Source organism: Tripterygium wilfordii, chromosome 10, assembly GCF_013401445.1.
Source record: "Tripterygium wilfordii isolate XIE 37 chromosome 10, ASM1340144v1, whole genome shotgun sequence".
Taxonomy (NCBI): Eukaryota; Viridiplantae; Streptophyta; class Magnoliopsida; order Celastrales; family Celastraceae; genus Tripterygium; species Tripterygium wilfordii.
The window spans coordinates 8,557,628-8,583,161 of NC_052241.1; the positions used below are offsets into that span (position 1 = coordinate 8,557,628).

The 25,534-nt window shown below is 38.1% G+C and overlaps 3 protein-coding genes across 3 annotated transcripts; 1 reads left to right on the top strand and 2 right to left on the bottom strand.

Moving 5' to 3' along the window:
- Positions 1 to 233: 233 nt before the first annotated feature.
- Positions 234 to 3,029, top strand: LOC120007437 (cytochrome c oxidase assembly protein COX19-like). The gene is made up of 5 exons (XM_038857664.1): positions 234 to 409; positions 525 to 582; positions 1,264 to 1,352; positions 1,521 to 1,618; positions 2,648 to 3,029. Exons 2-5 carry the CDS (start codon positions 573 to 575, stop codon positions 2,745 to 2,747), a joined length of 297 nt encoding a protein of 98 aa, XP_038713592.1. The 5' UTR covers positions 234 to 409; positions 525 to 572; the 3' UTR covers positions 2,748 to 3,029.
- Positions 3,030 to 3,224: 195 nt separating this feature from the next.
- Positions 3,225 to 10,001, bottom strand: LOC120007436 (protein MODIFIED TRANSPORT TO THE VACUOLE 1-like). The gene is made up of 5 exons (XM_038857663.1): positions 9,374 to 10,001; positions 6,228 to 6,977; positions 5,823 to 5,978; positions 4,414 to 5,376; positions 3,225 to 3,657 (listed from the first exon to the last, which is right to left on the bottom strand). The coding sequence occupies exons 1-5, from the start codon at positions 9,578 to 9,580 to the stop codon at positions 3,610 to 3,612; spliced, it is 2,124 nt and encodes a 707-aa protein (XP_038713591.1). The 5' UTR covers positions 9,581 to 10,001; the 3' UTR covers positions 3,225 to 3,609.
- Positions 10,002 to 17,974: 7,973 nt separating this feature from the next.
- Positions 17,975 to 19,159, bottom strand: LOC120007823 (aquaporin TIP2-1). The gene is made up of 3 exons (XM_038858282.1): positions 19,030 to 19,159; positions 18,669 to 18,919; positions 17,975 to 18,545 (listed from the first exon to the last, which is right to left on the bottom strand). The coding sequence occupies exons 1-3, from the start codon at positions 19,151 to 19,153 to the stop codon at positions 18,177 to 18,179; spliced, it is 744 nt and encodes a 247-aa protein (XP_038714210.1). The 5' UTR covers positions 19,154 to 19,159; the 3' UTR covers positions 17,975 to 18,176.
- Between the last annotated feature and the right edge of the window lie 6,375 nt (positions 19,160 to 25,534).

The window sequence follows — 25,534 nt, forward strand, 5'->3', positions numbered from 1 at the left end:
AATAGTAGTAATAATAACAATAATAATAAATTGAGAATCACTAGTAGCTCATGTAGCACTTATGTGTGTGGTATTCAGAGGTCTCGAATTCAAGTCCCTCTCATACCCTTCCCTTCTATTGAAAAAACAATAAAAAATAAAAAATAAAAAATTAAGGATAATAAAAAACATAGAAAATTGATTTTATTCTGTAATATCATGATACGGTGCGTTTAATCTTTCTCTCTCTGGGTCTCAGACTCTCTGCCTAATTGACAATCACCGGCCACAGCAGCCAAAGCTTCTGCGAATTGGAGTCTCTCCTCTTCTTGTCTCTCTCTCGCAATCAGTAATCGTCCTTACTCAAGTCTCATTAATCCCAACGATTATCAGTCTCGAACCTCGCGCTTCCAACTGTTGGTTGTCGGAGGTAATTTGATTTTGATATGTATTTTTTCTTGGTTTGGTTATGAATACGACTCCATTCTGGATTTAACTAGTTAATTATCTAGTTTTGATATTCAATTCAACTCCTGCACGCGCAGACATTTATCAAAGCACGAGAAGTTGAGGAAGACTCCAAACGTTTTCGAATGAGTGCAGGTAACAATTTAAAAAGGGAAAAAAATGAATTTCATTGGGAATCCGGAGGTTTCTGTTCAGTCAAAGTTTTAGGAAAATGGTTATCCTAGGGTTTTAAGTTTTCTATACGACTTTGTATTTGGCGAGATGACGAGAAGAAACAGTTGTTAAAGAACAAGAGAGGAAAAATCATGTCATAAGCCTAGTAATTGTGCTGTTTCAATTCATTGAATAAGTTGCTTGTTCTTCAGAAGTTCAAATTTCAAATACGTTTTCCCCCTCTGTTTTTCGTGGCTACTGTGTGTTCTTGGATATGCTTACAATACATATTGGATTTAGAATTTAGAATTTCTTGTTCTAATTTCAATGCCGTTTCTTTAGGATGCTTCTTTTCTATTTGAAAGTTAACTTTGGATTGCGGGTATTTCGATTACTGGCAATAAAAGTACAAGTAATCTCATTACCAATTTTAAAAAATTGATAGTAGGGTTCGTGTTTTTCTGAGTAAGTATTGATATCATCACCTATTCAACCTGGGCTTAGATTTATGCTAATCCTTTTAGTGGGAAAAGAATCCCATTTCCTTAGAAATACTTGGAAACCAAGCATAGTAGTGAAAAGAAACATTTGTCTTCATATGCATGCGTGTTTTCACACATGGTTTCTTTCTATGCCTTGAAATGGTCTATTATGTATTGGCAGGAGGTGCATTTGGTGGGAATAGAGGATCGAGACCAGTACCACCAGAAAAAGGAGTCTTCCCTTTGGATCACCTGCATGAATGTGACCCGGTACTATTTTTGTTTCAAAAGTTGCAAGTTCGAAACTTATTCAGTTTTATACACCCTTTTAATTGAATTGCAAATTAGAGTTGTGTTTCTGGTGTGAATATGTGATTCTCTTAATAGATTTTTCTCATTAGTAACAATCCCATAGTTTCAGTGTTGGATTTGTTGCAGGAGAAGAAAGATTACCTGAGTTGTCTCAAATCTTCTGGCCACAAATCTGAAAAATGCCGACCCTTATCCAAAAAGTACCTAGAATGCCGTATGGCAAAGTGAGTATATGTTCTATACCGTTGGAGTTTGTTTAGATTTCTTAATTCCAAGAAAGCATTATTTAATGGACACACCCAGTAATGAACACTGTCCCCTCAGAACCCGTTCACTAGAATTGTAAGTTGAAGCATGCTTTTTTTGTTGTAAAACATATTTTTGATTTTCGCAAGAGAATTGTTCTTAATGGGTCAATGATGGATGTGGTATGTCTATTTTAAACTTTAGATCTTTCTACAATGTTGCAAGAAACATAATGTAAGGTTAAATAGCCTGGCCCTGTAGGGGGCAGTCATATTCTTTCTATGAATGTTGAATAGTTACACATCAACCAAAATGTGGATATTCCTTTCTTGCTGCGCGGTTTCTACAAGTATGAAATGGATTTTGCAGACTGGCCCATGGTGATATTACTTTCTTTTCTTGGGTCTCCTAAGTGCAACTGTGCTAGGAAATTATATCAGGAATAAGGGTCAACTTGCTGTCTTTTCTTTGTGTATTCATTTGATGAACATACACACACACCGACTCTCACACATGACCAAATTTCAAATGTTTAATTCTAACATGCAAGCTCATGATTTAGGGTGGCTTTAAGTTTTCACACTCCAATGGATGGATGACAGAAATTATTGTGAAGGAGAGTTTTATGTGGAATGTATGAATTTACCTAAGTATTATATCTGCTAGTGGAAATCTTGTTGAGGATATTTTGCTGATATTAATTTAAGATAGCCTTTTATTCAATATCTATAATTATAGTAGTAATCTCCATTCTTGCAAAATTCCTTGGAGAGAATAATGCAATTGTTCTTATGAGATCATTCATAATATGTCTTCTAAACTTAGTATGGAGATCGTTGCTTCTTGAGGGAATTTACTGGAAGGCATATATAGTAGCTGCAAATTGCAACTGTTCGGAGTGACTTGTTCTTTTCCTCATACACAGTCATAATATAAATCGTTGGTTTCTTCAAGTTGTTAATATAATGGTTGTTGTGCCATGGCTAACTTCAATCAATATCCTGCAGGAACTTAATGGCAAAGCAAGATATGGGAGAACTTGGGTTTGGAAGGCAAACAGAGATGGAAGCCTCTGGAGAGAAGAATAATGGGAGGACTGATACCTGAAGTTGATCAACACCAAGTTATGTAGTTAAAATGTTGAAGTTGCTTTCTGGAATTGACTGCTGAAATCGTTTTAGGTTGGAAGAGCCTTCGGGCAGGTTTACTTTTTTGCCATTTAGCTGATGTACCTCCCATTTTTGAAAATATTTGTTATAGATTGAGGCAATAGAGCACATATGATTCAGTAGAGTTTTATTTGGACATTTAGCAAAGTAGGGAAACAATGTGGCCTTGAAATTTTCGGTGTTTGTAGTCACAGGATTCATGGCGTCACAATTTCTTCTTCTTTTCTTTGCACTCTCCATATGGCTTCTCTCTTGTCCTTGCGTTTCACAATCTTGTTTCAGCACTTGGCAAGTTTTCTCCTCAATCTACTGATATTTCTCTTTGGAAAATTGAATCTGTGTATATAATTGATTTAGGAAAATGACTATATAGAGCAGAGAAGATAAACAAAATTACAAAGCTAACCACACATGATTTTCTCACCAGAACTCAAATAAAAAATGCAACAATGACCATCTATATTGACTTGTACATCCATGCATTACAAGCATTTCTTATGAAGCTGGCAAAAGTAAAGAATACGAACAGAAAAGGCAATCAGTGACAACATTTGGATTCCAAAATTACAAAGCCAACTGCACATTATTTTCCGTGTGGAACTCAAACAAAAATGATTTACGAGAGCAATTTCTTTGCTTTAGTTACGCGATCTTTGTCAATTGATCTCCTGCAATGCTTCTTCCGTGTACACATATTAAGAACCGGATGCATTATCTTGTTGCTAGAGGACTCTGGTTCTGCTACCTCAAAAGGGGAGAGACAGTCTCAATCTATTTCGCTCCAATAAAATACATCATCATCAAAATCTTAAACCACTCTTGGGGTTGCGAGCTGAAGCAAGATGGTCCTACAACAAAATACATATTCCATTGTCACGGCCTCAATGGTGCAATTTAGATAATTCATTGCCAAATCCAATATCTCAATATAGAAACTCATACTATTGAGAAAAAAAGAATCTTGAGTTGATCTTGGATATTTGACTAACGGACTGAAATGAGCAGGTTGACTCAATAAAAGGACACAAATACACTACTTTAGTCAGATGGAGAGCAGAGATAACATGGAAACATTAACATAGTTAACTCGATAGAAGATCAAACAAGCCTCGAAACCAGTTACAAAGCAATGTTGTTGCACCCATGTCATTCTAGTAGACATTAAAACAGCAAGCATGCATGGGCGATCCATGAACGTCTGTAAGACATTTTCACATATGTACCATGATGAAGTTCAGTATGTAGATATTACAACCCATGGAAATGTATCAACATCAAAATTAATCTTAGCATGTATTCTGTCGAGTATGAATTTGAATACACGTCTAAGCAGAAAATGAAAAATACAGACAAGAATTGTAACTTTGTTCAAACGCTGTATTCTGCTTTACCACGAATCACTATGTTTAGGCATCTTTATCATAATCTACTATGGCCACGACGTCTAACAAATTTTCAGATATTTTTTATCTTAATACCTCAGATTTACAATATCGATTCTAATAGAAGTAATAAAATGATATACATATATTTTCCTTTCAAAAAAAAGACGCATATGTATATATTAAGATACACCAGAATAAGTTAGTCAGATGCAAACTTACCGAGATGAAATCAAATGCCCTTGTTTCCTCTTTTTTTGAGCTGCTCGTTGTTGAACTGGGAGTTTGGTTTGGAAAGTTCGATTGGAATATATCAGGAATTGGTGATGCATATTCTCCTTTAGCTGTATTAAGATTTCCAACCCCAGCATTTTCCGCATTCAGATTTCCAAGGTGTTGTAGATTAGACATTGCAGCCAAGAGTTGCTGCTGAGCAAAGAGATTTCCCATTGCACCATAATTTATTGTCTGAGAATGGAAGGATGGATTCAACATAATGCCAGGAGGTATACTATATTGCATATTATTCAAAGGAAATACTGGGTTTGCATTCATCCCACCCCCTTGAGAACCAACCATCCTACTTAAAAGATCACTAGAGACCTGTGGACCAGAACTACTACTTGAATCTGTGAGGACACTTTCTGACAGACCACCAGCAAAGTTTCCTTTCTCACTGATTGATAAACCACCCATTATATCATTAACATCAGTTTTATAATTCACTTGTTCCTGTCCCAATTCATATTTGGATTCAAATATGTCAAATAACTCAGATCCACCTTTATTCCCCAGAGTCCCCACCATATGTGTCTGATTAATACTAGGCTTATCATCAATAGCCATGCCCAAAAAGAGATCATTGTCGTGTTCTTTACCCTCATTTGTGTGAAATGAGACATCTGCAAAGGGGTCATCATCATTCTTCTGTTCACCAGTGTTTACACTGGAGCTCATAGTATTTCCGAATAAATCATCAATTAAAAGAGGTGATGGTGTTGCTGGATTTCCTATTCTAGGACCAATCGGAATCTTTGATGAATCATCAATCACTAAAAACTCATCTGGATCTCCAGTGTCTATTAAATCAGGTATCTGAACAGCAACAGCAGCGTCAGACTTTGCAGACTTCTCCAAATTATTCACCAAGCCACCTTCCCGTCTTTCTCCCAAAAGACTTAAGACCTGTCCATCAAAGAGCAAAGTATGTGCATCACCCACGTCAGAAATAGTAAGTAGGGCTTCTCGAGATCATATATTGAGGAGAAAAACGTATATAACAGTACTTGAAGATCAGCCTTTGATTGGAGACGAGGAAAGTAAAATAAAATAAAATTTCAGACTTATTTCCTGAATTTCCCAATACCTCAACCTTCTATTTTATTTGTCAAACTGAACTATAAACATTTACTCACACATAACAGATTATTGAAACTTCTCTATGAGAATACATTTGCTTCAACAGAATGTTAATAATGGCCAGAGAGAGAGAACAAGAAGAGATCTTTCTTTCATTACACCAACTTTTTCCAATAACACGATACATTGAAATGTAAGGAGCTTAAAAATCATTTAGACAATAGACCTTTGGGGATCATTGAAAAGTAACATGAGATCTTTTACTCGCTTACCTTGTTAGCCTTTTCCCTCAAAGAACTCTGGGGAGACCCAGAACATTGAACAACCACCTCTTTGTTTTCAAAAAAATAAGCAGCTATGACTAAAAAAGGTTCATCATCCTTCTTCCTCAAAATTGCCTCAAGAACACAAACAGCTTTCATCCGAACCTGTCAAACAATAGTCCAGAATTTACAGAAACAATGTATACAGCACACTGTCAGGGAGTCATTTTCAAAGCAAGAATATGAAATTTAAGATGAAAATCATTCAAGGAGAGATGACATTCAGGTTGGAATTTAATAGCCTGAAATTCTAAATTAAAGGGAACACCATCCTTTAACTAGTGATGTGTACATGCATGTGTGCAGAGATTGGGGAAGGGAGAATCCTGTCAAAAATCAACAATAGGAGCATGCCTGCCATAATGGAGACCGAAGTTTTGCTTCAAGAGCCTGAGTTAAAGCCAGTGCATCCAGCTTTGAAGCCTCCACAAGAAAACTTTGGATGGCATCTCGAGTGGGTTGTAGACGGACACCACCAGATGTTACAATTTTATCCATCAACGTCTCCTCATGGGTTTTACTCTCTGCAGAACTTGAACTGGAGTCCCCATTTGCTATTTCTGTCGTCATTATTCTTGAATCATTATTCCAAGATCCACCAGCCACATTTTTTGAAATCCCAACCCTACCCTGAGTTTCAGTTTGTAACTCAACTGGTTCATATGTATCTGAAGAGTCAGTTTCTGAGGTCAAGGACCGTCGAAGATTCGGACTTTTGTAGCTTCCATTGTCATTCTTTCTCATAGAATGGCCTTGAGTAAAAGTACTGAGCCCCTGCTTGATAGATGCGCTCCCAAGACCAACTACCTCACTAAGAAACGATTTCTTATCATCTGAGGGCACTTCATAATTTGTATTGCCAAATCCTTGTATTCGTTTATTAAGATTTTCAGCAGGTGCTGGCTTACTGTCCTCAGCAGCAAAGATGGCCGCTATTGCCTCATTAGCTGTGTCCCGCACTGCCTTGTTCAGGGAATCACCCTTCAAAGGATCCAACTGCCCTTTGTAATGAGATAACTGACGCACAGTGACTGAATGCCTCTGCATTTCCCTCCTAAACTCAGAACCAGTCTTTCCAACCGCATATTTTATCAACCTCAGAGCCTGCATAAGTATGTGGACAGTCAGTATTAACACATCTCATTTCATTATTCAGTTAACAACTCCATTAATTTCAAATTAACCCACATCTACAGCTCCAATACTTCTCCCTGAACACAATCTTTAACCAAGTTAAGGCAATTACCCATTCAAAAAAAAAAAAAAAGAGTGAAGGCAATTACAACAAAAGCTTGAATGCCCACCAGAGTTGATGTCATTTAGTGCTTGAAGCATTTCAAACTACAAAATGGTCATAGATTCATAATGAAAACCATGGCTGCTACAATAGTATTTAATCAACCCCACCAACTAGGAAAATATGAAGGCACTATGATTCAAGAATCAACCTAGAGCATCTTGCTGTCACTCTGCTATGACTAATTCCCATGAGTGTGTTTATATGTATCATACATACTCATCTTGTTATTTAGATATGCAACAGCTAACAAGGGATCAAGCTACTTACCATCCTGGTTAATAGCATGATAGTTGTTAAAAGCACGCTTAGGCGACTCAAGCGATTGCTTTGGTAGGTCATCAGGCGTTTAAATTTACTTGGGCAAGATGAGGTGGTCGCTTTTCCTGAGGTGATAGTCGATGATCAGGCATTCCTAGCAAATTTTTTGAATCTTGGGCCTTGGTGTCTTGCGTTATTTACTTAGAATTGAGTTTGGGCCTCATATATTAAAAAGCCTTGCCCAAACACAGCCCATATCTGATATAAACACTAATAATAAAATGAAACAGATGAACACTTGAACTTAGTGCCAGTGCATCACTGCTTTTCATTTTCTATTAAACTGCACTTGATCTTAAAGTTCTTGAATAGATTAAGACGTGAAACTATGGAGCTGAGTGCTATATCTACAACTTACAAACATATATTTTACTAATGTACATGGGTAGCCTAGCTTCTCTCGGGCGCTTGCTTAGTTGTCACCTAGCGCCTTGGGCGATAGGAGGCCATGTAAACTTAAGTCGCCTTTTGCTTCTAACAACTATGAACAGCAGGGCTTCAAATCCCTAACTGAACAATTTATTTTAAAGAAAAAAAAGTCAAGCCTCTTAAAAGACTAATATTGGCAGGAGGACTAGTGCAAGGTAAGTAGAGGACCAGCAATACAACTTCTCATCATAAGGGATTTACACTAGGAATCGCTATTAAACTTGCTCTTATTTACCACCATCTCCGAAGCGCGTACAAGCCTATCCAAAAGAAGCCTCTTGGTGTATTCAGACGTCAGTGTCATAAGATGAAGTGACTATGACACAAGTTCTAAGTTAGAAAATCAAGAAATAACTTGGAATTTAAGGGCTTTAGACTAAGATGGATAAAAAAAACAGAAACAAAAAAAATCTTGAAGATGACATAAAAAGAAAATATGAAGGATAATAAAAGCAAAGATAGCAAAGGAGATGAGTATTCAGTAAAAACTGAAGGGAAGAAAGAACTAACAAGCAAGAGTATTAAATATCTCAGATGAATAATTCAATGAAGGAGAGATTAAGGAGGGTGTTAACACTATATCAAAGCTATCAGGATGAAATAGAAGAATGCATACAATGTTTTGAGCCACCAAAGGATATCTTTGAGGATAAAGGTAAAATGTACAGGAGTCTTATAAGTACAGACAACATGATAAAACGATGAATGTGGCGGAGATGAGAATATTTCATTAAAAGAAACGACACAATGAAAATCACAATAAGGAATAAGATATTTGGATATAAGGTAGAGGTAATTTCGAACACAGTGTAAAGATGGTGCTATGCTGATAAAAGTGGAATTGAAGGGAAATAAAAACCTAAGGGGAAGATGCTATGAGAGAATGGGTGGCACAAAAAGATATGGATAGAAGCTAGAAAAGATATCGATATTCATCGATTAAGGGAGAACATAACTCTAAATATGCTCAAATGATGAAGCATAATTCATTAAAGAATCAAACAGACACGTGAGGGTGTTTGATATTACGGCATGAAAGATGACGATGATTCTATCTTTTACAAATTTTCTCAGCAACAAGAAGATAATTACTTTAAATTACACACTCCCGCCTCAGTTCCCCAAATAAAATAGCAAAAAACCATTTCATCTATATTGAGTTACCAGTCTCGCATTTTACAAAGCCCTATCAAAACAGAACAGACAACTACCGCAAAACTATCCTTTTGCCACGCTTTCTTTATACCCAAAGAGATGCCCAATATCATACCAGTGCCAAAAGAACCCTCCCATATAAAATCTCAAAGTCCTGCTATAAGAAACTCTACCACCGATGCCAAATAAACTGAAGGTTTCACCAATTCAAAACCAACTAGCAATTGAAACAACGCCAAAATTTCCAATTCCAGGGTATAATTCGCACATATTCAACAAAAATCAGCAGAAGAACTACCTTCTGTTTAACAATAGGGCTCTTATGCTCGAGTCGCTTCAATATGAACTCAGAGACCTCCTTGACGATGCTAACATGCGAGGATCGCAGAAGCTCGCATATCTCCTCCAGTTTGTAAACAGGAGTCACCTTGTCCTCATCGTAGGTCGCTGTATCAATCATGCGAGATCTCCAATACGATTCCACAGCTCTACGACTCGAATCCATGACCCCAATCCACCGAAAACAAAATTTACTTCCCGAAAGCTAATAAGCCCAAATTAAACCCCTCGCCATTCAAAAATCGAACAATTCTCCTCAAAATGTAAGTGACAAAAAAATCGCCGAATTCAGAAGAATTGAGATGGATCTGAAAGGTATGATTCGGGGCCGTCGAAATAAGTGGATTGCGATCGGAGATTCAACAATTTGATTTATTTTGATTCGAATTGCTCCGATTTCAGTGGAGTAGGGCTGATTGCCGAAGTAAAGAACTTTCAGCTGCTCGAACAAGAGAGAGCTCGGGAGTGCAGACGGGGCACAGAGAGAGAGGGAGACGTGTTGGGCGTGGCTGGTGAAAACGGAGTTTTGGTTACCAAAAGAAAGGTCAGCAGGAGACTTGAGCGATTCACATACGTGTGCGATTCAAAGGCACGCGAGCACGCTACTTCATGTCCTAAATGGTTCTCTTACCACTTTTATTAATAATGATGGACGGTTGCTTTGCCTAAGAGCAAGCAATTGCAATGGTAGTATTTTAAGGGGACATGAAAGCTTAAAATATATTGAAACCAATAAAATATATTGGAGAATGTGTTTTGTTGATTTGATTGGATCAATAATATGGGGCTGGCCAAACACCATTCCCCCATACTTGGTCCATTAGAATTGAGACAATAAAAAACCATTCCAAGGGCCAACAATTTACTAATATCTAGGATCTGGTCCATTAGAATTGAGACAATAAAAAACCATTCCAAGGGCCAACAATTTACTAATATCTAGGATCCATCCATACGCATCTAAATCTTGATCATTGCATTTACTCTAATATTTGGTGGGGCATGGAGGAATAAGTGGATACAACAATGATATTTTGATGGTATTTTTTTTGTTGTGGCATGGAGAGAGGAGGAGACTTTGGTTGGCTCACATGTTGGCTTTATTTGTGGATCCCACAACCAATAAAATGTATTAGGAAACGTGCTTTGTTGATGTAGTCGGGCCAACAAAATGTATTGATAGAATGGTGTAAATTTGTTAATTTTATTTTTGGTCTAATATAGGTGGAGCCCAACATTGATTTGGTATAGATGTGAGTGTATTTTATTGTGGGACTCACTTGAAAAGCAAAAAACAAGCCATTTGCCGTGCCAGCCACTCTCCATGGTTGCATATTTAGCCCATCAAAATTGACCCAACAAAATAACACCATTGCATCTCTTTTTTTTTTTTTTTTTTCCATGAGCCATTAATTATCTTTAATTATGAACTAAAATGTATTTTTGAGTATTTTGATATTTATAATGTTGAAATATAATAGATTTTGAAAAAAAAAAATTCAAGAATCGTAAACCTTAAAAATTAAAAACCAAACCTTAAACTCTAAACACAAATTCTTAAAATCTAATATGTCATTTTCAAGCAGTCAAAACCTAAGCGAATTATAGCTACAATTGTAGCAACTAATTGGAGGCCCCTATCCCCGCAAAGTGTATTGTTCCAACTTCCAACATTCACAAAGAATGTCAGCATTACTTTCAAAAATAATGTTTGTGAGTCTCAAAATATGATCTCAAAAGTTTCCTAATTAATATGGACTGTTGGATATTAAGTGGGCCCTACATGTGTGTTTATAATCAATGATTATTTTATATGTCACATAAATTTGGGATAAAATAGGATTCCTATTTTGGGTGGATATAACATTACTCTACTTTTAAGGATTGATTTGAAAAGAGTATACATAGATATGGTACCAAAGTAATCATAGATGACCATAATAAGGAATAGAGCAAATGAGGGATTTTGTGTTGGGCAAAGAAAAAGAAACAAGAAGAAGGAACAAAATAAACCAGGGGCGACACAAGAATTTATGTCAAGGTGGGCAAAACGAAGCGGGAGTTCTGTCCCGAGAAATTTTTTTGGGTTATTTATTAATTATGCCTTCTAAAGTATGGAAAATAACACTAATGAGGGAGACAAATCGCAAGACAAATGAAGACAAATTGAACGCAAGGGAAAATAACTAGGGTATTTTGAACATAAATGCTTTCACAAAGCTTTGCAATCGGAGCTTGATAAAAACAATAAAAAATGAATCAACTTTCAAGAGGATATTTGCCCGAATAAGATGTCAGGACAAACCTCACTTGGAATAACAGAATCTGGTGATGACTTTTCAAAATGTTCTTTTTATTCAAGGGGAATTGAGAGGGGTAGGACTCTAATCCACACCCTAGTAGGTGGGTCGTCCCTTACATGCTAACCATTTGCCGTTCAACCACCAAAATCCTGGGGCTGGAATGAACCGAGGACTCAAGTAATTTGGTCCATATATAGTCCTAAGAGGAGGGAGAGTACTGCAACTACTTCTTGTTGCAGACCCTTGTGAGGAACTTGGTTGCCAAGAAAAGAAGTAGAACCATAACTCTTTGTATGAACCATGGCAGCATGATGGTATGAAAATGGATTTTTTTTCCCCAGGATCCATACCTTCTCTAACTTAATTTTATTCTTTGTGCAGAATCGATGTAGTCCCTGCAATGTAGTGCCTCCGAGCCATCACATCGTTAAAATGCAATAGTGGCATACTGTGTTGATTCAATTTCAGGCTAAGCCTTTATTAAATTGTGTGGGAGGAGGGACTTGTGACAATATTAATGGTTTCCAATATTAATTAACCAACAATAGGCCTTAAATTTCTTGTATTGGTAGGTTGTAGAGGGAAATGAGTTATTTAGTGATGCTGGGTCATGGGATATACGTCGAAGCAGGCGGGGCAACGAGTTATATTTGGATTGGGATCGACAACTAAACATGTTAGCTAAAGAAGAAAATGAATCTCTTAATTTTTAGTTTAGATTTTACAAGTCTACTATATATATATATATATATATATATATATATATATATATAATCATTCGATTAGAAGATTGTAATTTTTATGCAATTATTCACAATTGTCCAAGCCAAATAATGCTATTGGACTCTTGGTCCACACACCAATTAGAAAAATATTTATTTTTCTGATTTATTAATTTGCGACAGATTTTTCGTCCCAAAAAATTCCATCACTGAATTTTGTAATGAAATTTTTTCCGTCGCGAATGTAAAAACAGGGACAAACACACGATTTTTGATGTTATTGTTTCTCTTTGCCTATGTGCTGGTACATATACAAGTAAGGTCATGATGGCAATGATGACCCACACATGTAGACATTTTCTAGTATAAAATGACGGCTTAATGTGGACATTTCCTAGTCTAAAATGACGGCCATGATGGCCTACACATGTGGACATTTCCTAGTCTAAAATGACGGCTCAACGTCATGACAAACATATCTTCAGTCAACTTTGTGTGTCCCGATTATTCTCCTTGACATCCTGAATATCTGCTCTAACATCCCTGACATCTGTTTTAACACTCCCCCTCAAGTGGGAATATATGTTGATGATTCCCAACTTGTTAATCAAGGCCAAGAATTGTGAAATCCCTACTGATTTGGTAAAAATATCTGCCGGCTGTTTCAAAGTTGGAACATGAAAAGTTTTGATCAATCCAGCTTGAATCTTCTCTCTCACAAGGTGGCAGTCAATTTCTATGTGTTTGGTTCGCTCGTGGAACACAGGGTTTGATGCAATGTGTAGGGCTGCCTGGTTGTCACAATGCAGCCTAGCTGGTTGTGAATGTTTAATACCAAGGTCATGTAAAATGTATCGTACCCAAGTTATCTCACAGCATGCTGATGCCATCGAGCGATATTCCGCTTCTGCGCTTGATCGTGAAACCGTGTGTTGTTTCTTGGTTTTCCAAGAGATTAGTGAATGTCCAAGGAAGACACAATATCCCGTAGTTGAGCGCCTTGTGTCACGACACCTTGCCCAATCTGAATCACAATAAGCATTAATCTGCATGATACTGGTTGCCGAAAATAGAATTCCTTGTCCTGGTGCCTGCTTGATGTAACGTAACACTCGGTGAGCTGCTTCCAGATGAGGAGTACGTGGTTTGTCCATGTACTGACTAAGTATATGAACAGCATATACCAGATCCGGTCGAGTAATCGTCAAGTATATTAATCTTCCAATTAGTCTTCGGTAGGAAGTGGGATCACTGATGTACTCTCCTTCATTCTTGCTAAGTGACAAATTCTGTTCCATGGGAGTATTAACTGGCTTGGCACCAAGGTAACCTGCATCTTCCAGTAACTCAAGGGCATATTTACGCTGTGAAATTGCAATCCCTTTGTTGGAGCGAGCAATTTCTATTCCTAGAAAATACTTCAATGCACCGAGATTCTTGAGTTTGAACTGTCTCATGAGATCGGTTGTGGTCTCTTCGATGTCTTGTAAGCTGCTTCCTGTGAGGATTATGTCATCAACGTAAACAAGCAAAGCAGTAAAGCTTCTACCTCGGGTTCGGATGAATAATGAGTGATCTGATTTAGATTGAGAGAAACCAGTCAATTTGAGTGCAGTAGTCAACTTAATAAACCATTGACGAGAGGCCTGCTTCAATCCGTATAAAGATTTGTGTAATTTACATACTCGAGTCTCCCCCTTTCGTCCGAATCCCGGAGGTAAAGACATGTAAACTTCTTCCTCGAGATCACCATGAAGAAAGGCGTTGTTGATATCAAGTTGGCGAAGATGCCAGTGTTGGGTGGCTGCCACAGCGAGGAGAATGCGGACTGTAACAAGTTTGGCAACTGGGGCAAAGGTCTCACGGTAGTCAAAGCCGACAACTTGATTGTACCCTTTGGCAACCAATCGGGCTTTGTAGCGTTCAACAGTACCATCAGGATTAAGTTTGATCTTGTAGACCCATTTGCATCCAATGGCTTTCTTGTGTGGGGGAAGGGATTGTAGAGACAATGTGTTGTTGTCTTGAAGGGCTCGAAGTTCTTGATCCATAGCTTGACGCCATTGAGGATCCTGAACTGCTTGGGAGAAGGTGTTTGGTGTTTTGATGGCAGAGATGGAAGTAGCAAAAACTCTGTACAAGGGAGACAACTGATTATAGGAAACAACATGAGAAAGGGAGTGATAAATACCTACATGTTCAGCCAATGAAGAGGTTGATGTTGGTGGAGATCGAGCGGGCAATGAAGCTTCTACATGGTAGTCTTGGAGATAGCTGGGTATACGAGTTGGGCGTTGTGATCGAGTGGAAGGCAGAGACTGTATGGAAGTAGATTCTGATGTGGTGGTGTTGGGTGGAATAGGTTCAGGTGTAGGAGAGGAATGTAGTTGTTGCTCATGAATAGGAAGTGTCGGTGGCTGAATGTCTGCATGAGAAGGATGGGGTTCTTGGTAAGTATCGGATGAAGAAGGAAATAAAGGTGAAGTAGTGGGAGGAATGGCAGCGGAAGTGGAATGAGGGAATATTTGTTCATAGAATATGACATCCCGAGAGATAAAAAACTTTCCAGTTTCTAAGTTATAGACTCGGTACCCCTTTGTCCCATATGGATATCCAAGAAATATGCAACGGATGGAACGGACATCAAATTTAGTAGGGCGATGATGATGTGTGGAGGCAAAGCATAGGCAACCGAATACGCGCAGATGCATATAGGAGGGTGGTTTCTTGAAGAGAATTTCATATGGCGTTTTACCTTGAAGGACAGCAGTGGGTGTCCGATTGATAAGGTAAGCAGCTGTAAGAATGGAATCCCCCCAAAATGTTTTGGGAAGTTGGGCTTGAAACAAGAGTGCACGGGCAACATTTAGAAGGTGGCGATGCTTGCGCTCGGCGACTCCATTTTGTTGTGGAGTGGAAACGCAACTGGTTTGATGTAAAATTCCCTTGTTAGAAAAAAAATCTTGCATTGAAAATTCTGGGCCATTGTCACTACGGATAATTTTGATGCAAGATGAGAATTGTGTTTCAACAAAATTGATGAATGAAACAAGGAATTTCCGTGCATCTGATTTGGCATGCAAAAGGTAAACCCATGTGCAGCGAGAAAAATCGTCAACAATGGTAAGGAAATATTTGTCTCCATTGAATGTTGGAATGTGATAGCCCCCCCAAATATCAACATGGATTAACTCGAATGGTGTTTTTGTAGTAATAGAACTTAAATGAAAAGGTTTACGAGTTTGTTTGGCAAGGGGACAAATAACACAATCATCAATAGAGCAAAATTCAATATTCTTGGTAGACAAGGAAAGAGCATGTAGGCTTTTATTGGACAAATGACCTAAACGTTGATGCCAGAGATTGGAGGAAGTTGAGGCTGCTGTGGAGACAGAGTGACACCCAGATATCTTCGAAACATCCAAATAGTAAAGCCCATTGCGCTCAGTTCCCATCCCAATCATCTTCCCCGATCGTTGGTCCTGAACAAAACAAGATGTATCAGAAAACGTTGCACAACATAAGGAGGTCTTAGCAAGTTTGGCTACGGAAATTAAATTCAGTTTGAATGAAGGAACACAGAGTACATTATAGAGAACGAATGTATCTGAAAGGCGGATGGTCCCGATGTGTGTTACAAGAGCAAGTGCATGGTTGGGTAGATGTACATGTTGGTTAAGGACTGGTGTCTTGGTGGTCAGAAAGGTCGGTGAACATACCATGTGATCGGTGGCCCCTGTGTCAAAAATCCATTGGGTATCTGGAATGAAATTGTTTGCACAAACTTTGTTACCTGACATGTTGCTCATGGTGGTGGCTGCACTCACTTGACTTGCCATGTTTCCAATTTTGTTTTGATTTATGAGGGCAATGAGATCATGATATTGTTCTGCCGTGAGATTGTAAGGAGTGGATGGTGTATCAGTTCTTTCTGATTGGGAATCAACATGATGTGCCTTTGAGCGGAAATTGGAATTGACATTGGATTGGTTGTTCCTATCACCGTGATTATTGGCTCGCTTCAATTTTCGACAAATATCAACAGTGTGTCCTTTGTGACCACAGTATTCACACTTGAGGTGTGCACGACAGTCTTCAGCAGTGTGCCCCATGAGATTGCAGCGGTGGCAACGTACATTGTTGTTTTGCTTCGAGAATCTCTTTTCTGCCGAACTGAAACTATTCCTGGCAGCAAAGGCTGCTGCTTCCGGTGTCTTTCCCAAGACTTGGGATGACACGACTCGCTGTTTTTCATCCTGGTTAATGAGGGAAAACACTTTGTTGACTGGAGGTAAAGGTTCCATGAGTAAAATCTGTCCACGTGCGGCTGCGTAGACCTCATTGAGTCCCATGAGGAACTTGATGGAACGTTGTGTTTGTTGGTACTGCAGCAGCGTTTTGGCGATATCTCCACTGCAAGATGGCATAGGACATAGAGCATCTCGCTTATCCCATAAACTTTTCAATTTAGTATAGTACTCACCAATGGTCATGTTACCTTGTAGGCAATCATGAATTTGTTGTTCAATTTGAAATAAGTATACACTGTTGGAAAGGCCAAGTCGATCCTTCAACTCATTCCAAAGATCGTGCGCGTCTTCATTATACATGACGCTTTGTCCAATGTCAGGTGATATTGTGTTGAGGATCCATCCTTTGACAAGAAGGTTGCATCGAATCCATTGTTTCATCTCCACTACGGACTCTGCAGGTGGTTTAGTCACAGTCCCATCAATGAAACCATCCTTGTTCTTTGCAATGAGAGCCATGAGCATCGCATGGCTCCAAAGAGAGTAGTTGTCTTGATTTAGTGTTTGATTCACTAGGACAAGACCAGGTTGATCCGAGTGATGAAGATAGAGAGGATTGCTTGGGTCGTCATACTTGTGTGATTGAACTTTGGTCATCTCAGATTCTTCTGGAGTGCTGTCGTTGTTCTTGGCCATTGGTGCTGTTGGTAGTGATGGAAGAAGATGGCTTGTTGCTGGTTTTGTTTATGTGGTGTGTTCTTGAACCTGCTCCGATACCATGTAAAAACAGGGGCAAACACATGATTTTTGATGTTATTGTTTCTCTTTGCCTATGTGCTGATACATATACAAGTAATGTCATGATGGCAATGATGACCCACACATGTAGACATTTTCTAGTATAAAATGACGACTTAATGTGAACATTTCCTAGTCTAAAATGACGGCCATGATGGCATACACATGTGGACATTTCCTAGTCTAAAATGACGGCTCAACGTCATGACAAACATATCTTCAGTCAACTTTGTGTGTCCCGATTATTCTCCTTGACATCCTGAATATCTGCTCTAACATCCCTGACATCTGTTTTAACAGCGAATTTCATCGCAAACTACTTTTACGATGAAATTCCCTTGATTTTCGATGAAAAATTCCGTCGTAAAATAGTTGTGTATTTTTAGTGATAGCATTACATTGTTTCCTCCAAAAACAACAGGACAACTAGAATAAACTCACATTAATAAAGAGAGGAGGCATATGCATAACCAATTAACCGTAATCATTGTCAATCTTTTCAACATAAAAGGGAAAATCGACCACCACCAACACAAAAGCTTTATAGCAACAAGATAATTTTAAGAAAAACAACTAAGAAAACCATCCATGGAAACACAAAGGAATAGAGAAAAGAAAGAAGAGCCAGAAGTGCTTTTTTTCTTTCTTTTATGACAGATAAAAATGGATGAGAACAATAAAAACCAGCTTTAGAAGTCACTGGCTAGTGGTTCATGATCAGATGACATGTATACGTTTCCATAGATAAGCCCAGCCAAACCACCACCAATGAGAGGCCCAACCCAATAGATCCAGTTGTCATGGAAGTCACCGGTGGCAACAGCCGGCCCGAATGATCGGGCCGGGTTCATGGATCCACCTGAGAATGGGCCTGCAGCCAAGATGTTGGCACCCACAATGAGACCAATTGCCAATGGTGCAATTGTGCCCAATGAGCCCTTCTTGGGGTCAGCTGCTGTTGCATAGACTGTATAAACCAAAGCAAATGTAATAACTATCTCCATCACTACCCCTTCGACTGCTCCTACCCCTGCGGATAAACTGTGCGTAGGAATAGCCTGCACAATCAAAACCACCAAAACAATTCAATTCAAATATTCTATATATATATATATATATCTGCTTGTATAATTGATGAAATCCCAATAGATTTGTATATATATGATTTTGATTGATCTTACCAAGCCACCGGTGACAAATTTGAGGAGGAAGCAAGCGACGATGGAGCCGAGAAGCTGAGCGATCCAATAGAAGATACCAGTAAGGATTGTAATTTGGCCACCAAGAGCCAAACCAAATGTGACAGCAGGGTTAACATGGCCACCAGAGATGTTAGCACCCACAGAGACTGCAACAAATAGAGCGAAACCATGGCAAACTGCGATCGCTACGAGCCCCGCTGGATCAAGGGCAGCATTTCCTGTCAACTTATCCGTCCAAATCAAGAAAAAAAATTATTCAAAAGAGTAAGTACATATTTAAAACAATTGTGTGAATAATAATTATTTATTTGTGAGTGAGGAAGGAGGAGTAAGGATTAACTGTAAGCAATAGCAGAGCCAACACCAGCAAAAACAAAGAGCAAGGTTGAGATGAACTCAGCAAGATAGGCCTTGAGAGACCCTAAACTGAAAGAGTCATCGAATCGACCGAAGGCTATGGCCATTTTTTATGGAACTTCTTAGGGCAGAAAGAAAAGATAAGAACAGGAGAAGAGAGAAGTCTAGGTAGCACAAAAAGGCTTTATTGGGTCATGTATATATACAACAACAGTACAACACTGTCAACAGAAGACATTCAAGGGTATTAATTATTAAAAAATACAGTATAAGATTTAAAAAATAAATAAATGTTGTCATGAGCTATATATATATATATATATATATATATATATATATATATATATATGATAAGGTATTAATGAAGAATTCTCACATACGCACCAACTTTATGCATATGAAATTCAATGATTGTAATAAAGAATAACAAAAATAGGGAGCACACATTTGTTGTAAGATTCGTTGCATCTATGATTGAAAATCAAATGCGTAAAGTTATTATGTATAGTTGGTGTGCATGTGATAGTTCGTCGGGTATTAATATTGTTATAGAAGCATATTAATTGTGAGAGCGGATAAAGGAATATTGGATGTGTATGGAAATGGACATGCATGTGATAGTTCAGTTATGCCACATTTATATGGTAATTTCAATTTAGACCCCTTTTGTTGTAAAAATCATAATCATGAATGAAATAATAAGGAATGCGACAAATATTACTTATCATATTTTTTAAAATTTTGATTCTTTGTTCGCTCAACATAAAATTCTTTGTCCTCACTGTAACCCCCCTCATGTTAAATTGTGACTTCGCTCTTGTGCACTAGCTTACCTACATGGACTCTATGTGAGCTACAAAGATATTTTTGTGGAGCCTAGAGCCTTCTCTCTTCCTTGGAGAAAGAAGGAGAAAGTCTTAATTAATTGTTAATCAAAGATTGGAGCTCATTTACTAGGCCAAGAAATTGCCAAATTAAATCTTCACTACCAGAATTGGAGAGACACCTTTTACTGTTGCAACTTGTCCTTTATACAAAGTTCCCATTTTATGGTAAAGTTCTTGTTTGTGTGCATGACAGATGAGCCAAAGATGGGATTAATATGCTTAGAAAGAGAGTTGCTTAGGTAACAGCATTGACAAAAATTAATCGGCCCCCCAATGTAAATTAATCAGACTCATTCTCTAACAAATAACAAATAGTTGTGGTGTTGCGATTTGTTGACTCATACGGAATTGTTAAAGGGAGTTATTTGGAATAATTACTAATGATATTGTAATCGAATTTTTTCAAAATATGAAAACTTGTTAATAACAATTATGATAAATAAAGTTACATTGTTTTATTTTTTATTATTTTTTTTAAAGAAACCAGAAAATTTATTTCATAAGAAGGAGAAGAATAGCCATTCTCCGGTGGGTCACAATGGGGGATTAAACCTAACCCATGGACCAAAAAAAAAAAAAAACAAGAGAACAAGCACCAAGAAAAAAAAGAACAAACCATAACAACAGCAAACTAAAAGGGCAGACAATAACCAAAAATAGAACATTGGCTGTTAATCTGTCTCATGACATGGACCCCCATCTAGTTAATGTGTATATACCTTAACTTGAGCTGGAAGGTCGTTGTACTTGAAGAAGTAGCTAGATTGCTTACCTTGGGAAGCCTTTGTGGCTAGAAAATCTGCACAACCATTGATTTCCCACAAGATGTGCTTAAACTGGATATCCATAGATCCACAACTTTCTTCAATCTATCTTTTAATATAAATAACTTTCCAAGGACAATGAAGTTAGATGACAGAATGTTAATAGCAACCAAAGAGTCAGATTCAACCTGGATCTGATTAAATCCTAGGGATTTAGCAAGGCAGATGCCATCATGAATAGCCTTCATTTCAGTCCAAGTAATAGAGTAAGCACCATAGTAATTAGATAAACCAGCCACAAATTGACCATTGTGATCTCTCAACAAGCACCCTCCACCAGCATCACCATTGTGACCAAGCATACTACCATCACAGTTTATTTTCACATAAGAATGAGGAGGGTTCCAATATAAAACAGCCACCTTGCCTTTCTTTTGAGCCTTCATAGGTAAATTGAAAATAGTATTTAAGAAAGTATCTTTACAAATGTACTGGTGAGTTTTGAAAGAGCTTTGAAAAATCAATCTAATTTGATCAATGACACAATTAGTGATCTCATGACTTTTTAGACCAAGGTCTTCGAATCTAGACTTGTTCCTGGCTTTCCAAAGCTACCAGCAAACGCAGACAGGAATTAAACAAGCCAAAGAACCTAAGACTGAGTTTTTCTTTTTAAATTTTCACCAATCAGCCAAAATGATATGAATAGGATCACTTCTAAAGGACATACCAACTAGATTATGAAAGAAGGACCACACAACAATTGCAATAGAATTTTCCACAAAAATATGAAATAGAGATTCAGTTTGGGGATGGTCTTTACAGCATTGACATTTAGAAACCAACTGAATACCTATTTTGAATAAGGCTTCATCTACAGGCAGAGAGTTTTGAATCAATCTCCACATGAAGAAAGAAATTTTTAAAGGGATTAATTCATTCCAGAGAGAGTCAAATAATGGAGAATAAGCATCACGAATTCTGATGGAATCATAGGCAGACTTAACAGAGAACAAACCATTGTCATTAGGAGACCAAACCATCAAATCATTCCTAGCTGAAATCTGAAAGTTATATCTACCTATATCTTGAACCAGATGATCAGGAATGAGGATATTTAATTTATCAAAGTCCCAATTGTCATTCACAATGAAACTATTCAACTTCGAGGGCCAACTAGGATCAATCTCAATCCTATTAGAATAGGGCCATCCCCTAGCTAGTTATCTCTCCATAGGTTAATGTTACCTTTCCCAATTATGAATTTCATGTTATTTTCCATAAAATTTCTAACCCTACAAATTCTTTTCCAAGTGAAGGAGCCTAAGGGAGAAGCTATGGAGGGGTGGACATTCCTGTAGAATTTTTGACTCATAAAGAGAGCCCACATGGGTTTCAAATTCCTGAATTTCCACCATAATTTACAATTTAGAGCTTGCACCATATCATCAAAGCTTCTTATACCTAAACCACCCTCAGCATAGGGCCTGGTGATTTTCCTCCAAGCAACCCAATGATGTTTTTTGCCAAATTCAGAATTTGCCCAAAGAAAATTAGCACATATAGAGTTCAAATGATTAATGACTATTTTTAGGGGGATCAAGAACAGAAAACAAGTAGGTAGGGAAGGAAGACAAGACATGCTTTAGCAAAATTAGTTTTCCTCCTGAAGAGAGCATAGCGGTACTCCAATTCACAATATGAGATTTAAAATTTTCAACTAAATTGTCATACATGGCAATTCTTTTCCTATCACGGGACAAAGGGCACCCTAAATACACTATAGGCAACTCTTTTCTTTTAAAACCAGAGATGTGGAGAAGGTTGTTGATCCTAGACAGGTGCATCCTTTTAGGAAAGATTATGCAACTTTTTTCTTTGTTGATTTGTTGGCCAGAACATTTTTCATATAAAGAAAGGACTTTCATAAGACCTTCCATGGCTTTTTTAGAACCATTAGAAAACAGGAGCAGGTCATCCGCATAAGACAAGTGAGAAATAGCATTAATTTCTCTTCCAGAGTAATAAGAAAAAGCAAGATTGGCAGGATGGAAGGCTTCCAGAGCTCTTGAAAGAGACTCAACCATGAGAATAAATAAAGCAGGAGATAAATGGTCTCCTTGTCTTAGGCCTTTCTCTGATTTAAAAAAACCAGTGGGTTTACCATTAAACAAGATAGAAATAAGACATTCACTAAAACCTAATTTTCTAAGAATTTGAATAAGAAAAAACCAGGAAACTTTGTCAAAGGCTTTAGCCATATTGAAGAAATAAGATCTTGATTGAAGGAGTGATTGGAGGACTTAATTGGTAGAATGATTATAGAATATAATTATGGCATGATCATAGGAATTGATTTATTAAAATCACTGTGCATAAGTTAAGGAGAAACTTACTCTGATTTGTTGTATTTAATAGGATACTGCCTCTGTAATAGTAAAAAAACACAGAAATACAGAAGAATTCTTCTTCGTGTACTTTCTCTCTCTCTTTGTTTATATGGTATCGGAGCAGTGCCGACCCTAGGTAATCTATGGCGGATCTCACTGACGACAAGGTGACTGAGATAACCAGCACCAAGACAGAAAATATGGGACTCGACAACTCGTCCTTCCCACTCACGGTTGAAAAGCTCCACGGGAGAAACTATCTCGAGTGGGCTCAATCAATCAAATTAGTAATCGACGGCAAGGGGAAATTAGGTTACCTCACCGGCGACACGAAGAAGCCATCCTCAACCGATGCCTCTCTGGTGAAGTGGAAATCAGAGAACTCCATGGTGACTGCTTGGCTCGTCAATTCCATGAAGCCATCAATTGGGAAGACATATCTGTTTCTTCCGTCAGCTAAAGATGTTTGGGATGCCGTTCGTGAGACTTACTCTGATCTGGAGAATTCATCTCAGATCTTCGAACTTAAGACTCGCCTATGGCAGACTAAGCAAGGTACCCGAGATGTCACTGATTATTGGCTTGAGATGAAGAATCTGTGGCAGGAACTTGATCTAAGCTATGATGAAGATTGGAAGTGCACTGAGGACAGCGTGCGATTCAAGCGCAGGATGGAGGATGAGAGGGTGTTCGAATTTCTGGCCGGCCTCAACCGTGAATTAGACGAGGTGAGAGGAAGGATTCTGGCCAGAAAACCTCTCCCATCCACTGGTGAAGTATTCTCGGAAGTACGACGAGAAGAAAATCGTCGTAAGGTGATGTTGATGAACCAGGTTGGGCCTGGAAATGCTGGGCCAAAGGGATCAGCTCTCTTGATCAGAGGTGCACCAAGTGGGCCAGGCCTAAACCCACAAAGAAAAAATCTGTGGTGTGATCATTGCAAAAAGCCTAGACACACCAATGATACTTGCTGGGACTTACATGGAAAGCCAGCTGATTGGAAACCAAGGCAAAATAAGACCCGTGGATATCAGGTCTCAATGGATGTCCCAACTGAAAGGAGAATAGAAGCACACAGCAGTACCCAGTCTAACACGGCCTTTAATCAAGAACAAATAGAGCAACTATACAAGATGTTTTCTGATATCCAAACATCTAGTCAGTCATCTAATAAGGTGCCCTCAGGTTCGTTAGCCCACAAAGGTAATTTTTTAAAAGCTTTGAGTATCACATCTCAAACTAAAAATCCATGGATTATTGACTCCGGCGCATCAGATCATATGACTGGTAATTATCACATATTTTCTACATATTCGCCGTGTGCCAGCAATCTCAAAGTTAAAATTGCAGACGGTTCACTTTCACCGGTTGTAGGAAAAGGGAGTATCCGTATCTCCGATTTTGTAGTCCTAAAGTCTGTTCTACATGTCCCAAACCTGTCTTCCAATTTACTATCAGTTAGCAAGTTCACAAAAGATTCCAATTGTTCTATTAATTTTCTTCCAACTCATTGTGTTTTCCAGGATCTATCATCGGGGAAGACGACTGGCAGTGCTGAGGAGTGTGAGGGACTCTACCACTTTGATAAGGTCAATTTGAATAAACAGTTTCAAACTGCTATTTGTGATTCTGTGTCTGTTTCTAAGGAAAGTGATATTATGTTATGGCATTTTAGAATGGGTCATCCCAGTTTCCAATATTTGAGCCATGTATTTCCTTCTTTAAAAAAATCAAGCTTTAATCTTCAGTGTGAAATTTGTCAAATTGCAAAACATCAGCGCACTTCATTTTCAAAATCCAAATATCACACGTCCAAACCATTTGCCATGATTCATAGTGATTTGTGGGGTCCCTCTCGTGTATCCAATCGTTCTTACACAAAATGGTTTGTTACGTTTATTGATGATCACACTCGAATTTGTTGGGTTTACCTTTTGAAAGAAAAATCTGATGTAAGTACTGTGTTTAAAACCTTTCATTCAATGGTTCAAACACAATTCCAAACTCAAATTCAAATTTTACGCACCGATAATGGTACGGAATATTTTAATTCCATTTTGGGGGAATTTCTAACAAAACACGGAATCATCCACCAAAGTTCTTGTGTCAATACCCCACAACAAAATGGTGTTGCCGAACGGAAAAATAGACACCTACTTGAAGTAGCCCGTGCCTTGATGTTTACTACCAAAATGCCAAATATGTTTTGGGCTTTGACAGAGGCATGAAAAAATTTAGTGTTAGCATCCCCCTCTTTGCACCATTTAGTCCTAGCTTTTTGTTCCCAAAACATTTCTTCTTGTTTAAGAACATTTGAGAGCTCTACAGTTTTTTGCAATAAAGAGTTTTTTAATGCTGTAGTTGGGGTATGATCATAGGCAGATTGAATTTGATCAAGATCATTTTCCACAGAGTTTATTTTTTGAAAAATATTGCCAAAACAGTTT